The sequence below is a fragment of the Leuresthes tenuis genome, unplaced genomic scaffold (genome assembly GCF_036924035.1).
Source record: "Leuresthes tenuis unplaced genomic scaffold, fLeuTen1.0.hap1 SCAF_9, whole genome shotgun sequence".
Classification (NCBI taxonomy): Eukaryota; Metazoa; Chordata; class Actinopteri; order Atheriniformes; family Atherinopsidae; genus Leuresthes; species Leuresthes tenuis.
The window spans coordinates 11,048,360-11,072,389 of NW_027325363.1; the positions used below are offsets into that span (position 1 = coordinate 11,048,360).

Here is a 24,030-nt window from a genome sequence, read left to right on the forward strand (position 1 = left end):
CTGGCACGTGGCTGTTTTTATCATTCCTCTTTGTGCTGTTTCTATCACAAAGATCTAGAAAACCTGGTTAAGTGCGACAGCAAAAACAGGAATATAATGTGAAGTCAGTGCACCTTTACACCCCTGTTATACAGATATCAACACAAAATACATGACAGTTATCTTCAGTCAATTTGTGACAATATCTAAAAGTGAAATTAATGAATTTAGTTGTCACAAAATGCTTAATTTAACACACGTCAGATAAACATGCAACACATATTATGTTATTTTTTATATCTAAATGCAGGCTGATTAAAGATGTATTTACTCACAGACTGAAAGGTTGAATTTGTTTGTTGGCAGTCTAGTCAATCAAAATGTGTGTGGATGTACAGAGCCAGCAGCAGCCTCATTAAGACTCTCCTACGGTGTTTTATCAGTCAGGAAGCAAAAGAGCTTTTCATTCGTAAATGAGCTGAAACGGTGTCTCACCCAGGACAAGCCTTATAGGATAATTACACTGCAATTCCACTAAACAACAGCAAGTAATAGACTCAGAAATTACAGTTGTGCTTCACCGACATCAACAGTGATTAAGAGGACAAAAAAAATCTCTGATATGGATGTTCTGAGCACTGACATTTCAAAAATGGTCTCAGTTAAAAATACTCCTCAACCAACACGGAGTCTAAGTGGAATGGAAGTCCAGACATGGTAACATTTCAGGATCTGTGACAATGTACCAAAATACCTTTCTGACCTTCTACATCATCCGTAAACTGAAGCAAGGTCATTTCATGCCAATTCTTTTTCATTTGGTTCAGATGCTTCTTGTTGGAACATCACAGCAGTCTAAAGATGACTTTGATGTTTTGATGTTCATTTATGTGTGGAACAGGTTCCAAAAAGAAATTGAATGTAATGTAATCTGCAAAACGGCAATTTTCTCCTGGATTTGTTGGTTTGCAGAGAGGCAGATTTCTTTTGATGTCCAGTTATATGAATCTCTTCTGAATATGCGCACAGTCCTTCTTCGTGTTGCTGAGGAGAAATTTGTGTCATTAGATGTCTCTGTTCAAATCAACAGCACCTGGAGAGGCTTACGGACAGCAGTGTCACTTCAGGTGATGGTAAGGTCATTAACCCTGGCTGAGTTCAATCCTCAATCATCCCAAAGACCCAGATATGCCTCGGTTTGACATACTACTGAGATTACAATCTAGGGTACCGCCTTGTATTCTGCTTGCAAGGTTCTTTCTATTTTCACCATCACCACCCGGGGGTGTTAATTCTAATGTCAATGGCCTCGCCAGCTCCAAGCGGCCATATGGAGCGGAAGTTTGATTCACAAGCTAAATTGATGTTACAACTGCAATAAACACCTGAGGGCTAGAAAGGTACCAAAGGCAAGGGGGATTTATGGAACAACAAAGGCCCCTTCAGGGAGACATACACAGTGAGCAGATTAGGTAAACCACCGGACACCGTGCCTTTACAATCAAAAGGTTTCACCGGCAGTTTTTTGTTAATATGTGTCACTCAGAAGGCAGATTTCTTCTGAAAAAGATTCAATGTCTTTTTCACTTTTATGCATAAATTGCTATATATTCAAAATCAGTGCGCAGGATAAACACGCAATCAAGTTCCACCTCTTAACTATGTCACTTTGATGGACTCTAACTGGAGTGAAATTGGAAAAAAAAAAAAATCATGAAATGTTGCTGAACATTCAGAAATGAGTTCTCTCCCCATGGTGGCTCCACTTTCCAAGATATATTAAGAAGTTCTGGAAATCTGTCACAGGCACTGAGCAGACCAGCTGCTCTTCCTCCACATTAAGAGGATCCATTTGAGGTGGTTCAGGCACCTGATGCGGATCCCTCCTGGCGCCCCTTCTTAGAGGTTTAACTGGCCCGGCCAGCTGGGGCTCTGGGGTTGACCCAGGACTCCTGAAGGGATTACATCTTCCAGCTGGTCTGGAAGCAACGTTGGATCCCTCAGGAGAAGCTGGAGGAGGTTGCTGGAGAAATGTGTAGGTGAGGAGATTCAGCCGCACAAAGACAAAGAACCGAGGTTTGCAAGAAGAAAATTGCAATGAGATGATCGTCCAGATGGTAAATAGACTGTACTCATATGGCGCTTTTCTAGTCTAGCTGACCATTTAAAGCGCTTTTACACTATATGCTACATTCACTCAAACAATCATACAGCATATCTTAGTTTATACAGTCTTTACAGGCTACACAGTGCTTTTTTGTCCATCACAAACATTCATACACAGATAGAGACATCAGTAAGCAATGTGGGGTTGACAGGCGACTGCTCCTCCTGAACTATAGCTGCCCCATCATTCCTGTTCATTTCACCTGTAAGGGGTTTAAGTGATGTGGCTGATCACTGTTCTTGGTGCATCTCTACAAAATAAAACGTTATAGATTAAAAGTGCAGAATAGAACTCATTCTTCATGCTAACATTGCAGTGAGAAGCTGGAAAGCCATGCTTAGCAGGTGTAATGTTTACCATGAGCACAATCTGAGATCTTGATAATAGGCAATTCCCATCTTGAAGCAAAGTGAAGTTGAGATTAACCTCTGAAATGATGCTTCATGGAAAATATGTTTCCATTACCCAGTTTGGATATACAAACTGTCACCATCAGGTGATGGTAAAGGTTATGTTGCAAATGGCTATAATGCAAAGAAAAGCAGTCACAAGTTACTTTGACAATATCAAAGAGAAAAATTGTAAGTTTGTTCAGAATTCTTTTACACTGGGCATATTCTGTTCTGTGCTGACCAGGTTTTTATCTCTCAAAGCAAAAAAGCTAATGTGACGGTCATTTGAGTAACATGCATTTGCATCTGCATTTGACATTTCAATTTACCCTAATGCATCAGAAATATTTTTTTTGAAAAGGCAAAAACCACCTCACGCAAGCCTTTCTCAGTTAAAACTGAGATTTCTTTTTCAAAATTGTCATTTCCATCATCCTTTTCTAAGGCACGGCTTCAAAGTGCACATCCAAAGAGCTGATGGAAACCAAACTAATGGCTCTAGATGTAAAGTATGGGGAAATTAACAATTCATTTCACGCCAAAATTCATGATGGCAGAAAATGTAAGTCAATAACATTCATCCAGCAGAGCAGCAAATTTTATTCCACCCATTAGATGTTCGGTTAACTCACAATGAATCACAATCCTGGTAAAGTCAGGCGATCTAACACATATTCCCCAGTCAAATATTAAAGTTTTAGTAAAGTGAAAAAGGGAAGGCTTTTCCTGCAGAATGCACTTCGTGAAAGGGAAAGACACTGCAGAGGCACACTATAATTTAGTTTTTTTTAATCTGAGACCGAAAAACTGCAGCTTCTGTATCCAAGTTGCCTGTTCACTGAGGGATTGACCTGAGGAACCTTATTTAGCTTCACACAATTGCACCCGTAGCCTGAAAAGGTTACGCCTCAGCCAAATGACAGCATTAATCTGGCCACAACAACCCTCCCATCCATCTGCCGAGACAGTCAAGCATCAGCAGAAAGAAACAGCGATGCCTCTGACTCCTCAATGAATACTAATTTCTCATCTGTGCTCGGACTAAAACCTACCAAACGCATCCGTAACTTCTTGAAACACAAGACACAAGAAAATATCACCAGTTTCACAGGGCTATCATTTTGCATTGTAAAACTAACCTATCACCAATCCAGCTTAGCGGAAAACCCATCCAACGCCACAAAGAAAAAACCCATCTCCTTCCCTATAACAGCCTCACAGAGCTATAATCTTTCAGCGTCTTAGTGCAAAACTCATTTGCCCACCAGACAACCAATTTCCAAACCTGCACCTCAAAGTAAAAAAAAAAAAGGGTGTTTCATTTCTGTAAGAGGTCAGGCATTTTCATGCCTTTTACCCCTGAAAAATAATCTTCCTCTTTGGATAAAATAAAACATTTTAAAATGTATTTTTGAAAAAAAAAACAAAAAAAAAACAAAAAGCCTCTTTAATTACATTTTCTATGCTATTTTCAGTTTGAAGCATTTGTGAAAAACTGCAAACACAATCAATTTCCATTCAAAGCTGCTTTCACAGCCATGAACACAGCATTAAAGACCTTCTTTGTCTGAAACCTTTGCCAAAATGCTTTTTGGCAAATCAGTTGCTGCTGCAGATGATAGTTACTAGTCTTGTGTTGTGCATATGCGTGTGTGTGTGTGTACGCCTGGTCTCTCAACTCTAGCCAGAGCAAAGGTCTCATTTACAGAGGGATCGTATCTCATTAGTGTGTGCCATTTTCCCAGAGTGCACCTGGTCTGTATCATCGTGACCCTCGCCCACACCCAGGGTGCAAATGACACACTCCGCTAAGATTCATAATTTATCGCCTATGATCAGCAAGGACACCAGCGGTGGTACTAACACAGCTCGCCTCATTTGGATGCTTTTTCCTTCGCACAGCTGCGATTCAGAAGCTGCGAGGGCAAAATATCTGAAGTGAGATCGAACAGCCAAATGAGTGTAATTGGTAAAATGTGTGCAGACTCTGTCCTCTCCCGGTGGATGAAGCAAAATGGTCACTGGTGGCCACATCATTAGTGACCACAGACAGCGGTGTGATGGCGATGCACAACTGTTAGGCTTTCCCACACACTCTGTCTGTCAAGGCTTCTTTGTGTCTCATTGCTTTAAATGTATGCTTTAATTTACACAACCCATATTTAACAAAGTCACAACCCGTAGGCAGGAGAATCTAAATGAAATAAAGCGCCAAAAGCGATTACTTTTTAACAAAGTCTGACACAAAGCGTGCCTGACATCGATTCATGTCTGTGAGCAGTCGGAGTTAATGAGGTGAAATTCTGTCATTGAGGTAAAATGTTGATGTTGCTACATGTATCCAAGCGTACATTTTCTAATTATTCATGCTGGAAGGATCCCCCTTTTCTCATGTGAATCTGATGATACTGACAAATCAACACATTTAAAACCAAGATGGTTTCCCTGCATATATTTACCGTCTGCATAGTATGATGATAAAAGTCTGAGTGATTGGCTTTGTGCCTTCTTCATGACTTTGATTGCAACTGCACTAATTTAACTGTTTCTTACACAACAGATTCCCTTTTTCCTAAAATAAACTGAAATCTTTGTTGGACTCTTACAGGGAAAATTGTCTGAACAACAAATACCAGCAAGCAGTCAGTTTCCTCCAGGTGGGCTGTATTACTAGTATCTTAAAATAATTTTCATGCCATTTGATAAGTAAGCTTTTGGGTTTTGAAACTATCTTTAATAAGAACAATATCAAGTATTATAATTTAAACTTTAATATGGCAAAAAAAGCACAACTAGTCATGTGAAGATTTAACAATATATTGACGATCCTTGTTAAAGTAAAAAATGACTGTAATAAAGTTTCTTTGAAAAGCACTTATCAAAAAAGCAGTGTTACGAAGTGCAAACACAATAAAAACAAATGCATGACTGATTAATCAAGCAATGTTAATATACTCTCAAGAATTAAACACAAAAACTGCCAAGCATAGGAAGCAGTAAATAAAACATGAAACAGTAGGTAGAAAAACAGCAGGGCAAGACTGTTCAGATTAAATTCACAGTAAATTAAGCCAATTAAAACTTTTAAAAAGGAGGGGATACAATCCGAGTCCCTATTCATCTGCTTTTTCCTTCATAGAGAGATGCATGACCTGTTTGAAAGGTTGCACGCTGGGCTTTACTTTTGGTTTTGGCTGTGTTTGCTTTGGACTTGCAGCTGCTAAAGTGTGACATGCAGTGGTTTTATACGATTGTCGATTATCACTTTAATGAAAATGTGCCTTTCCTGTTCTTATTTGACTGACAGTAATCATCCCACTTAAGAAAAGTCCATTGCAAACTCAACCATCTTGCAAGCTTTGTCCATATATTTATACTTATGTCCTCCTGCAACTAGTCACCCCCTGCCCTCTCTTCAGTTATTTGTCAGGTTCATAATGTGGTCAGACACTAAGGTTATGCTACATTAAGGGTGCTCTGATCATTTTAGGCCGATATTCATTCTGAATAATGGTCCCTTCGGTGGTGACTAAAAACACAGATCTTCATTGTTAAATGAAGAAAAGCGCTGCACCATCTGAAAGAAAGCCTGTTCGAGGGCAACGTGAGTGGTCAAGGCTTCATATACAGGTTAGATGACAGACGAGTAAATAGTATAAACATAAAACATGGAACTTACCAGATCGTGTTAGCACCGCAAGCAGCAGGCAGATGTCAACAGTAGAGTAACTTCACTGGGGTTACCTTACATGTAAGCTCAATAGATGTTTCCAAACGAGTCCATCTAAACCAAAGCTACGTCCCACAGTCAGGGTGCATTTAAACACCCAACCTGAACCTCAATACAAACATGGATGTAAAGTAATAAGCACATGGCTAATTCTTCAGTCAGACTGGTGAGGAGTTTCAGGGTTAAAAGTGTTAATGTAACAACTACAGCTTATAAGCCTGAAAAGAAGCACTTTTGATTTTAGGTGGACAAATTCAAGAACCAAGAAATCAAGTCCGGTTGTCTTTGATGGAACAAAACCAATTGCCACCTGACTCAGCAAATATATTCTACAGACACTTCATCAGGGCATTTACTTTGAGTTCCCCTGGTTATAGAAATTCCACTTCATTTTTGCTCATTCAAGACAAGACAGAAACAAGACAGGAACATAGGGCAAAGGTTTAAAAACTCCAGAACTGTCCTTTAAAGATTAAACTCATTTAAATGAATTTCCCTCAAGCTGATAAAGTAATCACTCTTTGCCACTTTCTCTGTAGTTGAGTTACTGTTTTAAATGATCCCTTTTTAAACAGAATACAGCCGCACAATGTTGAGAGTTACTAGACTGTGTGCAGTGGACAGAAAATCACTAATGCAGTCAGTGTACCAAACATCAAAGTGAGCCACTCAACAAGGAAAATGCACAATAGCTTGTGAGTGCAACAGTTCACATTGTGTGCCATGTTTTTCTTCCCACTGTTGGGAGAAAATGTGCAGCTAAAATGTGCATGACCAGATATGATAATAGAAGCAAACACATATGGTTAATCGTAACAAACAATGGCAGAATGCAATATATATACACATATATAAATATATAAAGTATGTTCTTTTTTTTGCAACTGGATTAGCCTGTATGTGCCTGCATGTACTACATCAGAGTTAACATCATTTTTACTTCCATCACAGACTGTCTGCCTCAGAGACATACAAGCTCAGTGAGCCGGCATGCAGAGCTTCAATCAACGCCTGTCAACCTCTGCTGCTGCAACTGTCCACACCGTTAACTTGATGTTCACATACAGCCATGTCAATATGGAGTCAAACATACAGCAGCTGTTGTGCGTGGGAACATATCTCTATTCGCCACTGTTCTCTTCATTGTGTGGTGAGCGTAAGCCAATTAATTTGACCTAGTTTTACATGATAGAATCCTTTTTGTAGCTTTGGCTCTTTCTGACTCCTGTCTTTCTGTACCCTCTGCAGGGGTCTTCTGTGAGTTCATGACATGCAGAGAGGACTATGGTCAATTAGGCTCCCTCATCAAACACCCACACTGAGGTATGTGTCAGCCTCCCAGATGTAACAGTGCATGAAACTGGTGGCAATTTAACAACTTACACCAGAAAAGATAAATTCAGCCCAATAAAGGGCCTCGGAAGATGTACAACACCAGGGTTTTTGTTCTTGGCAGCTGACAAGGACGAGCGATAACTAACACGCTCACATGTTTTATTTCTGCTTATTAGCCTGCAGGAGGGGAGAAGGCTGAGGCACTTTGAATGGCGAACAGCATTAAATCCACGAGTTTGTCAGCAGAAAGGTAATCAGCAACTATTTTTGGGATTGAATTAGGTCATTTCTAAAACAAAAGCAGAAATAAAATGCCAGATGTTCCCTGCTTCAAGGCTTTTAAATGTTTAGATTCATATCTTTTATTATCAGAGATCACTGTGCTCTGAATATTTTAGGGTATTGTATTAAAAAAGCTAGTGAAAGCAAGCGAGAAACCTTTGGAATCTTTTAAGTTTTGTGTCTATTCTTTTTAAACACTGACACAAAACTGACAAACACGGGTAATTCCAGAATCAATCAACAAAACGAAACACCAAATCAATAAATAAAGATATACTCACACACTATAGTCTCACAGAATAGCCTCTTTTGAGGTGCCCTTACAGAAAAAAAAGACGTCTTTTTTTTTTTTGTTGCTATCATTAAGGACCTCCTATGAAAATCCAGTTTTCAACCTCATTGACAAGCCCTGAGGTTTCTTTTATTTACATGCTGTCAGACTCCTCCTCCATGGCTGAGTATTTCCACGATGGACCTACAGCGTGACAATGAACATTTTAAAGAGATGGATACATAATTAAACACCACCTGAAAGATTAATACATCAGAGAATTAGCCCACTGAGAACAAGGTTCATCTAATATTAACAACAAATTATCAGTTGTTTGTTTCTGTACTCAGGGCAAACACAATGTTTGTCTTGCCTCTAAGGACTATAGCTCTTGACATGCAGACAGGGAAAATCATCTTACTTGTTTTGTGTAATTGTCACTAAAACATGAGCATTTTGAAATATGTAATGAGGTTGAAACCTATTTTATAAAACCCACTAACTAGCAGTATATCCCTTACAATCAAACAGACATGATGGGCTGACTAAAGAGAATCCATTTTATACTGAAAAAAAAGAAAACAAATCCTTCCAAATGTCTTTGGGGGCTCTGTGCTGCACTCAATATTGTGGCCTATGTGTCTTTATGAGCTCAAGCATAAGCAGCAGCCCAAATGGTGTCAAATTAAGGTAGCAAAAGAAAGAAATAAGATTTTTCATAGACAGTTTTTTTTTTTAATCCAATTTCGATCCAGTCTTTCTGTGCAAAAGGTTTCTGACTTTCATCAGGGCAGAAATGTGCATTTTCATCAATCTTGCACGCAGGTCCAGGTTATACATTTGCAAAAAGTTGGTCTAATACTGCTCTTTGGTTGTCAAAACTAATGTTAGGCACCAGCTTTGAACCAACCAGGGAAATGCATCAGGCAGCAAGGGTTAAGAACACCAAATATGCCTTGTGGCTGTACCAGACTATGCCTGCTAAGTTCCTGTTTGTCACTTTGGTTTAAGTCTCGCACCAGAGTAGAGTATGTGTAAGTAAGGACAGAAAAGGCATGACTCTGGCTGACACACACACACCAGGCTGATGAAATCCAACACAGTCAAGACAATGCTGTCTTTCCTTAACATTAATTCGTTGTGGTGACTTGCAGCACATAAACATTAAAGGAACAGACTTGGACACAAACATCATCCTCTGAGCTCTTTCTGAGCTCTTTTTTACTCTCCAACCTCAGCACATTACAATAAATAAACTCTTCTCCATTACATAGAGAGTAAAGCCGTGACAAGGGTACTGATAGAGGCTGGTATTAAATGCCATTTATCAGCACTGGCATCAGTATAAATTCAACTGTAAATATCATCCAGCCCAACTGGACTAAGGCTCTTTATTTCCATCCACTGGAAGCTGCTGAGGCCTGCCAAAGCTTTGCACTGATAGTTAATTCTCGTGCAGCAGCCTGCTGGGAATGCTGTTTGTTCCAACTCAGGACCATGACCGACTAATTTCTTGTTTAGTTAATCATAATCAGAATTACCCTAAGCTCCGCGAGTTCTTCTCTGAAAGGGGATATAGCTGGCTCACAAACATCAGCTTACAACACAGCCAAGTGGCTCCAGTCTTATTATAAATCAGCAGTCAGTGAACACATCAGCTGAAGACACGACAATATTTTAACAGCCTGGCCCAAGAGGGGGAGGCGAGTTTGGCACACCAAGTCACCTTTTCACTATGTTCAAGTCAATCTGAGCTATCTGATGGACAGCAGTATGTCTGTGTCTGAGTACAGACATAAGCTACATAATGGTACAGCTAGGACCAGATTCACTGCAGTTAATTGGTACAAAACAGGATCCCAAAGGCAGCCAAGTATTAACAGAATTATTTTACAGACCAATTAGTCATGGTTCTTTTCATGTAAAGCCAATGAGTTATGTTGATTCATCAGTACATGCTGGGCTGCCTTTTCTCATCTTAACTCAATTCGGACAGACACTTTACTGAGGCAAAGGACCGGCCTGACATGCTGCTAAACTGAAAGACGAAATCCATGGTCCAAATTAAGAAAACCATTTGATCATCATAACAGGAAGTGGCTGGAGTTGCTCTTCAGTGAGCTGCAAGCTGAGTTCATTCGTTTCATTCCACTTAGCACAAATCAAGCCGAGGCAGATGTAATGAACACACGACAGCAATTTGCAGTGCAGAAGCCTCTTATTCAAGCCACAGATTCTAATCCAGGTATCCTCTGTTTTGCTAAGAGAGAAAATAATGTCTAAATTTTTCAGGGCTCAAAGAGGGCTGTGATTTTTTATGTTTTCTGATGCTGCTTTAGGTCAGATCTTCAGCTGGAACCAAACAAATCCTTACATAAAAAACACAAGCTGAAACAACGTCTGATTTCCACACTGAGGGGACGCCAACATCTGGCGAGAAAGAAACTAAGAAACTATGCGGCAGCACAGTTGACAGGAACAAGAATGGCCAAGTCAGAGAAATTTTTTGGAGCAGAGGATGATGCACAGCATGTGGTCACAAGGGAGAGGAAAATCAATGGTAACTAAAACTCAGCATCTAAACTGTAATGCTTCTTTTTGCCAAACATTTTTAAAAGGGATCTTCTCCAAAATGAAGTTAATTTCTTATGTACCGTCGCTATCCACAAGCCACACCAGTTAAAAGCCAATGCTTTGTGCAGGATTTTGAACCTGTATGACCAATACCATTAAGTAAGCCTTCTTAATTTGACAGTTGGGATTTCTCAGCTGGACTTTTTTAATGACATTCTGCTCCTTCAGGTGGACTCATGCTTTTATGCTATTTCTAACCTCACAGGGGACAATAACAGTCAAAAGAAAGCAGAAAAGTAACAATGTTTGACTTGCTTGAAATTCATTGGAGCATTCAACCGTGCAGCAACATTATGCCCTGTTAAGATGAAGAGTACTCTGCTGTGAGCTTAAAAGGGGAGCCCTGTTAAAACACACATACACATGCACAAGCAGGCACAGCCACAGTGGAATTCACGGCAATGAAAATTACATAGGGCTTATTTCATGAATTGTCTGCAAGCTTGTTCCTGCATTTATATTCAAAAAAAGTTCTAGGAAGAAGAAGGAGGAAGAGCTTGGGGCTCCCCAAGACACTTATTTGGGATCTGAGCTGGCAACTAAATGCTTAAAAGCCTTGCGGGAATTAATGTGAGTGATGCATTTGAATCCATTTACACTCCTTTGGGGTTTAAAATAACTTGCACCGAAATCTGGAGAAGACAAGTGTACAGGCCATGGGGTCAGAGTAAAGTTATCAACTTTATTCATCACAATTAAACATTAAAACTTAGTGTTATGTAGGGAATAAGGTGGGTAAAAGGGAAGCTGAGTTGGTGGGGTTTTTTTCACTTTCTACTCAAATGTGGAGTTTGAAGAAAGCTTTTATAAGGAAAGTCTTGACTCAATAGAAACCATAATTTTTTCTTTAAAAAATAAATCCAATCAAAACACTTTTCAAGGTGCTAACAAACTGCTGCTGGAGAGTCACGCGGCATTTCGATCGTCAAATTAATTGATTAATTAGCCTACCTGGAAAAATCCACATCAACATCAGTATGGCCCGAAATCCCCTCCTCATCTCCATGGCGCAACATCCACCGGCTGCTCCAGCAGCTTCTTTGAAAGCTGGCACCAAACAGTCGCCGCACTCCCTGAAACTGCTGCTTCTAGTTGTCTTCAGGTAACAATTAACTGTCCGCTAAAGAAAGCAGCGAGGCGACGTCTGCAAGTAAAGCTCCCGCTCCTGTTGCCATCCCGCCGGCAAGCAGCGGCTGACATGGCAGTGCGCACCCGCGGTTCCGCTCCTTCACAGCACAAACCGGAGGAGGCAAACACACTGTTCAAGTTTTCTTTTCTTTCTTTCTCGAGGCTCTGAATTCAGGTACCCACACCTGTACTTCTGCTGCGGGTCCTCAGCGGGTGTGTGTGCTGTTGCCTTTTGCACTGCTCTGATCTACAGTAAACTGTGGGAGCTTATTCACCCATCTGAGCTGCTCGGTGTCGCCCCCTGGCAACAAACAGTAATTGTGCTGTGCATCGAAGAAAGAAAAAAGTATCAGGGCTCCAAAAAGTACAATGAAACAAAGTTATTTCTGTACGTTTCCTCCCTTGTTGCATGCTTCTGTGGGAAACATTCATTAATCCACCCAAACACAGCGAGGTCCATACAAACACCCTGCTGCCCAAAACAATACAGACTAAAACTGTCTGTGTGGAAAGCCACAACATTATTCAAGACATTCTTAATAAACTTTACATCTGATACTTAAATATGCCACAACAGCAGACCAGAACCATTGCACACCTGACTGAAGCCGTTCTACACCTTTTGTCATATTCAAATCTTTAAGTGCGTCTATACCACTGATCAGAACTAGTAAGTCAATTTTCTGGTAGCTGGGTAGGCATATGTTATAGCTCCTTCTTACACTCTGAAATCAGTATTTGTGGAAGCCAGCTAAATTGGTGGCATATCAGTTGATATATGAAGTAAAAGTAAATTAACATTCATAAATATACAATGTGTTTATCAGTAGTTTACGAGTACATACATGAAGAAGTGTAATGGCCTTGCAGATTTTTTGTGTGTGTCTGAAATGTAAGCCAAAAACTCCCCAGCAGAATTTCATAAAATTAAGTGGATGGGTGAATGGCTTTCTTTAAAACTGTGAGATTGTGCATCAGCTTTGCGATAACATGGTCTCTAAAATTTGTTCATCAATAATACGTATCTCGTCACTTGCTTTCCATGATCTCTTATGCCTTCAAATTAAATATTTGTAGCATCACACTTTTGCCCCATTTACTGTAGTATCCTGTAAACATACTAGTTAGCCACACTTCTCCTCACTGGTGCAGGCTTATACCAAGGTGGGGTCCATCAGGTGGGACCCACTGCCAGCTGAGGAGTTTATCAAAAAAACAAAACAAACAAATTCACAAAAAACAGAATAAGAGGAGCAAAGCACCCATAGAGAACCTCACACTGGGATGCATGGGAGTGCAGATATAAAGAGACTTCTGACAGTACAAGACTGTCCTAATACTGTCCTGCCAGATGCCAATTTTAGATCAAATCTGATTCAACATTGCCAACCCTGAAAAGTTAACTTTAAGTTAACTTACTTTAAGTTATTTTAAGACTGTTTTGATTTAATTGGACTGACATGGGTGCACTCCAGTTTCAGGTTCCAGGCTCTGCTAGTCTATGTTCTTACACCAAAAGTTCCTTTTTGTACAGGTATAAACACTAAAATTAGAAATGAACTCCTTTTCCATTGCTGATACTACTGCTTATCTTCATGGCTCTGAGGGCCACAACTCATTTAGACCTTGCCCAGTATTATTATCTCCCAGGGGACAAGCCCACAACAACATGAAGGGATGCCATTACACTGTCTCCTGCCTGTATCCTGCGGGCTGTGTTGGACCACAGCTTCACAGTTAGACCACAGATAAGTACAACTCTGAAATGAGAATGCTAGTTTATTATTTTGTGGACGTCAACCCCACAGAGAGGGACAGAGAGTAAGCTTCCAGCTATTTTCCAAAGGGCTGGAAATCAACAGTCTTATCTCTTTTTGTCTGCGATTTGTTGTTATAAACTTCAGAGCCTCCATGTGAGACAATATGTCTTGTAAACTGTGAATTGTGCCCATTCCTGTAGCTCAAACTGCAGCATCTTCACTGAAACTTGCCGTGTACTGTTTTCCCATCAGTACTTTGGTGAGCCGGAGCAGATAAAAACCTGTGACTCCTGCAGATTCATTGGACACAGCACTGAATGCAGATTAAACACACCATTGCTCTCAAAAGCCAGATGTTAGCTCAGTGTTTCACAAATTAGCACACAGAAAACTCCATATGAGCACGAAAAGAACTTGACTTCTTTGTTTTCTCAGTGCTGCTGTTTTCTGAACATTGCCACATGACATTTTAATAAAATGCTTTATGCTTGTAATAAATAATTTTCAGCTGTAGTTAATTGGCTCTTAAACTTTTACTCTTTACTTGGTGGAGAACAGTCGCTTGTTTAGACTTCCAACAGATATGGAACAGCATCAGCAATTCTTTTGAGTTTGTTCTGGAGCAATGTTTGTCTATTCAACTGAAAACAATTTCTCTGTTTTCACCAGCTCCTGACTGTGACTGCTGTTCATGCTGAGGAGGTTTTTTTCTTGCGTATGGGGTTTTTTTTTTTAGAGCTTTTTCACTGAAAATAGCCAGATGCCACAATGAGAGTGAGTGAAAACAGTAAAAATACAGGTCACAAAACTCGCCTAATTAGATAAAATCCTTATTAGGATTAAATCATTACTAAACCATTTTAAACAACTTCCACATGATTCTGTTATTTGATGCATTATAAGTACAAAAATGTTGACTGTATTCAGAAACATTGAACTGTTCCCCTCAAAACAACCCCAAAAATGGTACCACACATGACTTGACTCGTAGCAGAATAAAGCGTCACACATCAAACAGTGACACACTGCGCAGCTCATACAAGAGAACAGGTGCTGCTGTGGGATCATATATGTAAGATACATCTGACATTGTGGCACAGATCACAAAACGATCAAATATTATTTGCAGGTGGATCAATGTGTTGTATTACTGTCATAATATTGCATAAGCATTGCATCTTTACCGAGAACATTCCCTGAATTTTGGCGCACACCGAGTTTCACAGTTAAACACACCCAAAGCCACCCAGCCTGTTTTTTCTGTACTTCCGCAGAGTTGCTACCAGACAGGAAGTTCTCTCTGATTTATTTATGGTGTTTCCATACTGTGCGGTCTGTTTTTCTTCTGTTGTTGTCAGGTTTGAAGGCTGACGTTGGTGACATTTTTGGAGAAAATATTGCCTGAGCTCTGTCTCATCCTTACAGAACTCAAATATGACCCAACATTATTCAGTCTAAATAAGTCATGACACCTTGTATAAATGATGCTGCAGCTGGGACATACCAGAATATCTACACATGTTAGGGCAGACTGTCTGTTTGGTATTACTGCAGCTTGCAATTAAGTTGATCTATTCTTTATTTACTGCATTTAGATCAATATTAAGTGCTCCTACTGTACATGGTAACAACTGAGAAGAGATGTGTCAAAACTCATTTCTAAAGGGATAAAATTACATATAATTTGTATGTGATTGTGTTTTCTACTCTTCATGAGTCAGGGGTTTATTGAAAAATAAATGAGAGAATAAGAAATAAGACAAGACTTTTGGGAATAGGGGGGAAACATAACATGTGTTTGAGTAGAATTCCCCAGTTGTTACTGGATCAGAAGGTATGCAAAAATTCAAGAGTATAATTCCATTCTCTCTTTTTCTAAAATAAGATTTGGCTATATTTACAAATCAGTGCCCCTGAGAAGTATGTGTCTGCTGACACTGTTTAAAAAAAGTTCTTGATTCACCTTGAGAGTCCTTTGGCTTCACTTTGGCCTGTTGTCTATCCAAACTGCATTACATTGAGATGTGTTTCTGTACCTCTGTGAGCCAGTTTCATCAAAGATTGAGCATCTTTACTTTAATAAAGAGAGAACTTTAGTTGTGAAGGAAAGCAGGAGATTTATCTGCACTAAAATATTGAAAATAAAGACATGTTTGCTTTCTGTGAGGTGGTAGTGCAACCAGTTAACAGTCAGAGCTCTGAAGAAACCCCAGGTGTAAAATAAATGTTCCAAAAGGACACAAAAACTATGTGAATATTTCTCACTGTAGCATTAAAGATGAAAAATGAACTATTTTGCATGTTTTTGAAGCAGTTTTTGAGGAAAAAATAGCTGCAGTGTGCAAGATGCGTTGTGATCTTGAGCAGACGTTAGTCTGAATACTAAGTCCTGGATTCAGAGTAGCTTTATTCATTTCCAGGTCCCCTTTTAGTGTAAAATCAAAATTGATCCTTTTTTTTAACTTTCATGTCTGCATGTGAATGAAAAGTATGGATCTCAGTGCCAGGTGTGAATAACTGATTGTCTAAATCTTAAAGAGGCACTGATCTAAAACTGCACGGCTTGCACATTCAGGTCTTTCCAGCCAGGTTATCCTTCAGAAAGCTAAATTTTCACAAGGTCAGGTGCATTTTAGAGGTTAATCCAGCAGCAATGTTACAGACGACTCCACTACCTGCACTTCCATGCAGCGTGCACATGATAAACTGCTGCAAGAAAAGACACTGACAGAACAGAATCTAATCTTAGATGACATTTAGAAATGTTTCTGAGGTGGATTTCTTCAGTATCTCTTTGATTTGTGTTACTTTCAGTGGCTATCTTTATGAGCAGGAACTCTCCCTCAGGTTTTCCTGAATACATCTATTGTTAAAGCAAGCACAGACATTAGCTCAATGCCAGATGGTTAAAAGTAACCTACCCTTGACAGTCAACCCTTGGATAGCTTGACAGTACTTCATTGTTGTACCATTTCCTACTCTCTGTCTGCATCTATTTAACAGAGAGTGAAGAGAGCAGAATCATGCATCACCCTGCAAAGAGCAAAGCATTGTTGATTCTTTTATGCCACCTAGTGGTGTTTCATAAGACTGACAAACAGTCATTTACGCTCATGATTGCACCTGGCACCTGTCAGTAATTAGTCTTACCTCCTGACCTGCACGTCATTGGAAAGACGGAGGAAAAATCCAAAGGAAATTCATGTGGGAACGTGTAATGTCTGCCCAGAAAAGGCCACAACTAACTTCTCTAACTTGTGACCCACAACAAAGGATGTCAAATAATCAAATCCTTCAGATCCTTCGTTACCAATGAAATACTGTTAAGAGAAACTGATGGCTTTATTTCAGCCACCCATTTAAAATCTGTTCATTGCCAATAAATCCCAGGAAAAGGACAAACATGAATTCATCTCTCATTATGCCCCCGATCGTCCTAACCTCTCTGTGTCACCCACCCTAAAGCTCATATGATCCTGCTGAAGACGCGCACTGCGGTTTCCTCAGAAAGCAATTAAAAAAAAAAAAAAGTGAAATAGAAAAATTATAGAAATGATAGTGAAACAGTTTTTATGTCACATATCAATTCACAATTTCTTCGGCCTCTATGGAAAACTGTTCAGGATGTAATTGCTGATATTATATTTTATATTCTAGATCTGTAGGCCTTTAGTTGTCATCTTAACTTAAATCATTGTGAAAATGCCACTTGATTGACTCCTTTAAAGGCACTGTGACAGGGAAGGAGTGACATCTGGTGGTGAGTGTGTAGACTGAAGCAACAGAACAAAAATGACGTCATCCTCAAAACTGTAAATTAAAACTAAATTAAAACTAAAAGAATATTCTTTTTCCTAACAGTTGCTTTTCTCATGTCTAATTGGCCAATCTAATTGTACTTTTATCACAAAGAAATCTGATGAAGCCAGTCAGTGCTGAAACCCTCAAAACTTCATATTAAACTATTTAAAAAAGAGATCTTAACTCAATCCGCAACTATCCTACAGAGAAACTCTTGTATATTTCACAACAGCGTTTTCATGCAGATTTATTTTAGTCTATTTTTAGCTCACTCTTATCTATCATTTTATTCTTAATTATTGATGTTGTTATCTTTTTTTTAATTTTATTTTCTCGATAGTAGCTTATTAGGAGGGTTTCTTTGGGCAGATGTTCTAATGTCTTCAGTACCAAGAAGAAAATAACACCATAGGATGGAATCATTGAGACTGAAGACAATCATCTTTAGTGGAGAATATTCTTTCAAACTTTGTACACAGGATCATACAGCATGCATAGCAAAGATGAAAGATAAAGAACAAAGAAGCCAGTTGCTTTTTATACCCAGATGTACGTGCAGAACAATATGTTTGTCTTCAGGTTCTGTTTTTTGATATATGGTTCTTTTTAAAGTTCTCTTAGACTTTCTGGAGTGTGACTTACATATATGAACACATGAATAAGGAAACTATCATTTATTTCAGCATTAGATCATCTCATTGTGGTACAAAGCAATAGTCAGGTCTGACTCTTCCAAACATACTGTAATGACTCTACCACAGTGCCTGTGAGATAAATGCTAACAGGTACAGTGTTTTTCCATGTCAGTGTGTTTTTATAACGAGAACCAAACAGAGAATGTATCTAATCAGAACAATGCACTTCTGGAGTGCAGAGACACATTTTGTGAACTCATATATGCATGTTTTAACTATTCAATGCACATAACAAATGGACATGTGAAAACTGTGAGTCAAAAGTCTGATTCATGCTTCTTCATCATTTCTTGGTTCATGTTAAAACAGAGACAGACTTAAAAATACAGAGAACACAGGGACTGAGGAGCTCCCTAAGGTCTCACGTGACATTTATATGTCGATGCTAGACACTTTAAGATTAGAGATAAAGAGATCATCAGAGTTCAACCCATTAGGACTCTGTCTGAGCATGAGTTCTAAATACTGATTTGTGATAAGTAATGTCAGTAAGGAGAGCTTATTTATGTGGTAGATAATCATGATAAACTGCTAGAATTTGAAACAATCATAAAAGCATCAAAAAGATGCAAAAGACTTTTAAAGAGACGTAAGAACATTTAAACATAATGCCATGAAAGCCCTTTTCAACTAAAAGCTTATCTGAAAGATAAAAAAAAGTCTTAAGCTGCTTCTTTAATGAGGCCACATTAAATACGTGCAATGTAGAAAAACTCGTCCACAGTGGGTGATATTGCTCAAAAATACAGACCCTTCAAATCTTAAATCAGTGGTATATCAATAGTATATCTTTAATAAGAACCGATCATGCAGCAATGTATTATTGACTTGAATTGGGGTGACATGAAGATATGGTGGTTAGCACCGTCACCTCACAGGAAGAATCCCAGCTGTTTGTTTGTCTCTGTGTGGTCCTGTGATGGGCTGGTGTACCCTGTCACTCACCCAATCATAGCTGGGATAGGCTCATGCCTACGACCCTGAACTCAATTAAGCTTGTATAGAAAATGGATAGATGGATGAATAAGAAAGAATTGTGAGATATTCTGTTCATCTTATACGCGCAGACTTCAGTGAGCCTATCTCAATATTTTAAAAACGCACCGTGAAAAGTCCCAAAGAGTTTATTGGTATCACCCTCTGGAAATTTCCCTGCTGTAAGCAGTTTCAGGCAGATGGCATGTCCAATTTCATCCGGTTTTAACTGATCTCTCGGAGGTCATAGCTTGGCCACTCTGCTTTGGTGTCCTGGAATAAACTCTTCAAACTCAGTTTTTCTCTTTTCCCTCGCAAGAAAAAAATCACACTGCATTTCTCAAAAAACCTTTTTGCATGCATATAACATTTAACTGTTATAATCATCAATATAAGACACATTTTAGGACTGCTGTGGGACATTAACAAAGTTGTCACTTTGATGGCTTTTAATGGCACTTTAATGGCTTAATGTGACTTGGCCATATTAAGTGTATAGCATTTTTCTAAGTCCCATACGTTTTCTAAAACTCCAACACACCTCATTTCTGATACTGTCATCATGATTCTGGTTCAATGGACATCGCCTTTCGACTACACTTGACCACGCTGCCATGTCATTTTGAAAAAGATACTGATCAAATAGCTCGTCAAGCGAGGTGACATTTTGGTGAATGGCTTTAAAATCCATCTGCATCAAATTTCTACAAATGTCGTCTTTTTTTAGTTCAGTGACCTCTTCAGTAAATCATATCCTGCTGTGAATATACAGCAACCAGTCATCATGGTGATGACATTTTGAATTTCTATTACACCTGAACACTTTTCACACCCACTTACATTAAACCATCAGGAGCACAAAATCAAAATATACAAGTTGGTGAAGTTAGGAGCCGCATCCAAAGACTTAAATTGGAAATATTCATTTGCAAAAAGGCTAAGCAAATAAAAGCACTTTTCCTCTCTTGAGTGAAATTGGAATTATTTTTGAGTTTTACCTGGGTATCTTTCTCTGGTGTCACTAAATTCTATTAATTTAAGCCCTCTCTCTGGTACGCAGAAGCTGTCTTTTCTCACACACAATGTGCTGGAAACATCAGAGTTTGAAGGTGACAGGACTTTGAAGGATTCTTACTGTGAAATTGGAGCTATTAGTTTTCTCTGGACATTGACTGCTTTCCTCTTACATTTCCATTAAAAATTCAGAAGCCACACTGACATGCTCATTTGTGCAGGATGGACACACAGCACAGTGACAGTCTATGAATTATCTGTGTGTGTGTCTGCGAGAGAGCGGTTGGATGTCATCCACATTAAGATGTAGGAGCCCTCTGTGTAATTGGTCTTTGGTCATTTATAACTCTCCGCTGTCATTGCAGGGGATATTAGATTTGGATGAGAATAAAGAATGTGAATATGACCTCATCTAAGCTGGAGACAAAGATTGTATTATTTTTCAGGGGGAGATGATACCATTTATTTCATGCATCCTTTCTCTGTAAGTTTGAATCTACCCATTATTTTGTTTTTTTATCACAAAAACAATCTTTTTTACAGGAATGTTTGAATATAATTTAAGATGTCAGTAAAACAGAAAGCACTGATCTGTTAGTTTTAACAGCTGCTCACCTTGTGTTTCATGTTTTTAACAGGTGACAGGTCTGAGCAGCAGACATGCCAGTTTTATACCTGGACTCTTTTACTACAAGGACACACTGTTAAAATACATACAGAATGAAGTTTGGACTGGAATAAGTAAGTCTTTCTCTGAAAAAGATCTTTTATACATATCCATATTATGTTTTGGAGCAACATATTCTGGATGACAGATTATGTTGCTCTAAAATGTGTTTGTGTGTGTGTGTGAAATTATCTGGTCCTTAGCATGATTTAGAACTGGATGAATACAACCTCACGTGAACATTTGTGTCACGGTTTGTCACATCTCTTGGAATGATTCTGCATATGAGAGCCATGCCAATAAAAAATAGATCTGAAAACAGCAAACCTTTTACATGAGACTCACTTTTCTATTACTGAATCCAAGTCTGTGTAGGAGCAAATACTTTCTTTTATATATAGTCTAAGTGGATTAAGGTCAATGCACAGCAATAGAAGCATGAAAAAGTGTTAAAGACATGAGCCTCATTAGTATCACTTTTCTTTCCAAACGCGACTTCTGTAATAATAGCAACCCGGAGATTGAACTCTTTTTTGAAAGAAGTTAACAACAAGCAGAGAGAGATAATGAAGGATTAACTGTGTGTGCTCAAAAAGATGTTTGTTGTGTGTCTTCATATAATCCTATTCATATAAACTATATGATGCAATGATGCAGCCCAACCACCGCTCCAGCAATCTAGCCAGATCATAACATTTTCCCTTGATGAAAACGCAGTGGTGCGACTGATAGACTGTGTCCATAACCAAGTAAAAAATACTCATTGTGTGTCATTCCATTTAAACCAGTATGCCATTAATTATTTGGATTGCAAAATGTCGAGAAATGGGGAAAATGTCCACCCCAGATACAGATTCCAAGGTGACAACTTTTTGATTGTTCACACAAAGATATTCAGGTGTTCTCAGCAGATCTTAAGATCCAGTTTGGATCATTGTCCAGCCTTGAAGGCAGCTGGTTTTCAGTTTCATATTCTCAACTGACCTCATCTGCAAGCATAACATAATGAGTGGAATCACCACTCTGAAGCACTTTCACTTTCATGTCCCAATGGCAATAAAAGAGCCCCAAAGCTAAACATTTCCTAAATCATCCTTAACGGTTAGTGAATTTTCCTTTTCACTAATTAAATTTTTCCCCCTCCAAACTTAATGTTGTTGATTCCAACCAAAAAGTTCAATTTTAGCTTAATTTGTCATCTTGTCTCTAGAAGTAGTCTGTCTCATCCAGATGTTTCTTTCCATAAATACATTATGTGATGAAGTTGCTGTTAAGTTTTACTTCTCATGTTTAGTCCATGTAGATTCTGTGTATGTATCAGCGCTGCACCGTGGAAGATTGCTGCACCTCTGATGTTTCAGGTAACACTTCCCATGGCTCCTTTGCAGTTATTTGGCACCTTTGATTTGCCTTTCAACAGACATGAAGTTTCATCTTAAAATTCTCTCGACCTTTCAGGCCTCATCTTGACTTCTATAATTCCCCTTGCCTGCCATCTCTTACCATCTCTCCGACAGTGGAAACTGCAAGTTGAAGGCACTTTGACGCCTTTTTAAATCCTTCACTGATTTGTTGGCATCAATTAGTTTTCTTTTCAGATCCCCAGTCAGTTGCTCAGCAGTGGTGAGTGTTACCACAAGCTTTGAAGAGTCAAAGATTTTTCAAGTTGTAGAAATGTCATCAGCAGAGTCCTTATAGCAATTCCTGACCTCCCTTACAAGTTGTAATGAGTGAATTAGTGAAAGTCTAATGACGTTACACCTATTTCACAAACAAACCAGTTCTCAGACTAACTCACATGTGATGACTGCTGTTTGTGTTTGAAAGTTAACAGAAGAAAATACAGAACAGTGTAACATTTGAAGAAAGGCTCATCTTTTACTATCTTTATGAGGATTGCCTTTAGAAGTTTGTGAACCTCAAAATGATGTGCTTCGGACTCATTTTGAAGTATGTTAACTTTTACTATATACATTCCCGTGCCTAACTGCCCTAGAGCACCATGACTTTGCTTTCCAGCCTCGCACGGTTTTGCTGTATGGTTGCTTGACATTTTTGATGGCTATTAATGGCACATTTTGGGCTTCTTCAACATGACATAAAATTCATGTGTATGGCCTTGTATGTGATGGGCTCACATGGAGATTTGTTTTTATGACAGTGGTGTTACATCCCAAAACTATAGGGGGAGCCAAAGACTAAAAAGATTACTCAAATCCTCAAGTGTTGCTTTGCATATCAGCAAAATGTGTAATATTTCCTGCATCATTGACCAAGCGTTTTCATACAACTGTCCATACTGGGTTTAGGACTGTTCCAGCTTTCCACTTCAGCTGTAGTTTTTACCCAGATACATTTTCAAACCAAATTATGTTAATGTTTTACTGATGAATTGCAGAAACACACAAAAGCATAATCATTTACACAAAATGATGACAAAATAAAAGAGCAGAAGAAAAGAATAGGATAACCTCCTCAGCCCATGGCCACTTTTTAAAGTTTCAGAGTCCGCTTCAACTGTAAAACCAAACTGAACTAACTTTGACTCTGTGGGTTGGGTGAAAATTAAGAACATTTTTAAACACGTTCAGCAGAAATGTACAGTCACCAGCAAAAGTGTTTAACTCTCTTTACATAGTGATGGTGTGTTGTTCACTGAATGTGCTGCTCAGCCTTATAAAAAGAGGTCTGATTTAAAATGGGTGGGGGTAAAGAACAACTTTTAATAGCCAAAAATAGTGAAACACATAAAATAAAACCGACATCAAGTGAAATGAAAGACTGATAAAGCTGATAAAAGTATCAATTAGCCTTTTCTGCCAAGTGATTTTTTTTCACATAAGAATATGGATTTATACACATTTTGCCGCTTTTAGTTTGGTATTCTTTTTTTAAAAACTAATATTTATAACAGAAATTCAAGTAAAGTTTCAAATTTCAAATTGAATCAATAACAGAAATGTACCCTGTTGTTTTCTGTACACATGCTGCTATCTGTTGCACATAACTTCAGTGTGAATAAACTGTCTATTTCAGTTACTGCACATTTTAAATGTACGAAGGCTGATATACTTTGTTACAGTGGCCAAACCAAGAGCTACGGCTAATTTTAAAACCAGCCTCATCGCCAGCACCTCCATAATGATACAGTTATGCAGCTATGTCTTAACACCAGCAGATGGCCCCAGTGAGCTTCTGCC

The 24,030-nt window shown here is 38.8% G+C and overlaps 1 protein-coding gene across 1 annotated transcript in view; it reads right to left on the reverse strand.

Annotated features, from left to right (window-relative positions):
- The window catches only part of esamb (endothelial cell adhesion molecule b), a 53,055-nt gene extending 41,009 nt beyond the window's left edge, over nucleotides 1-12,046 (reverse strand). The window contains exon 1 of the mRNA XM_072392285.1: nucleotides 11,742-12,046. Coding sequence (XP_072248386.1) covers nucleotides 11,742-11,796 — 55 coding nt within the window. The 5' untranslated portion in view covers nucleotides 11,797-12,046. The remainder of the gene's footprint in view (nucleotides 1-11,741) is intronic.
- Between the last annotated feature and the right edge of the window lie 11,984 nt (nucleotides 12,047-24,030).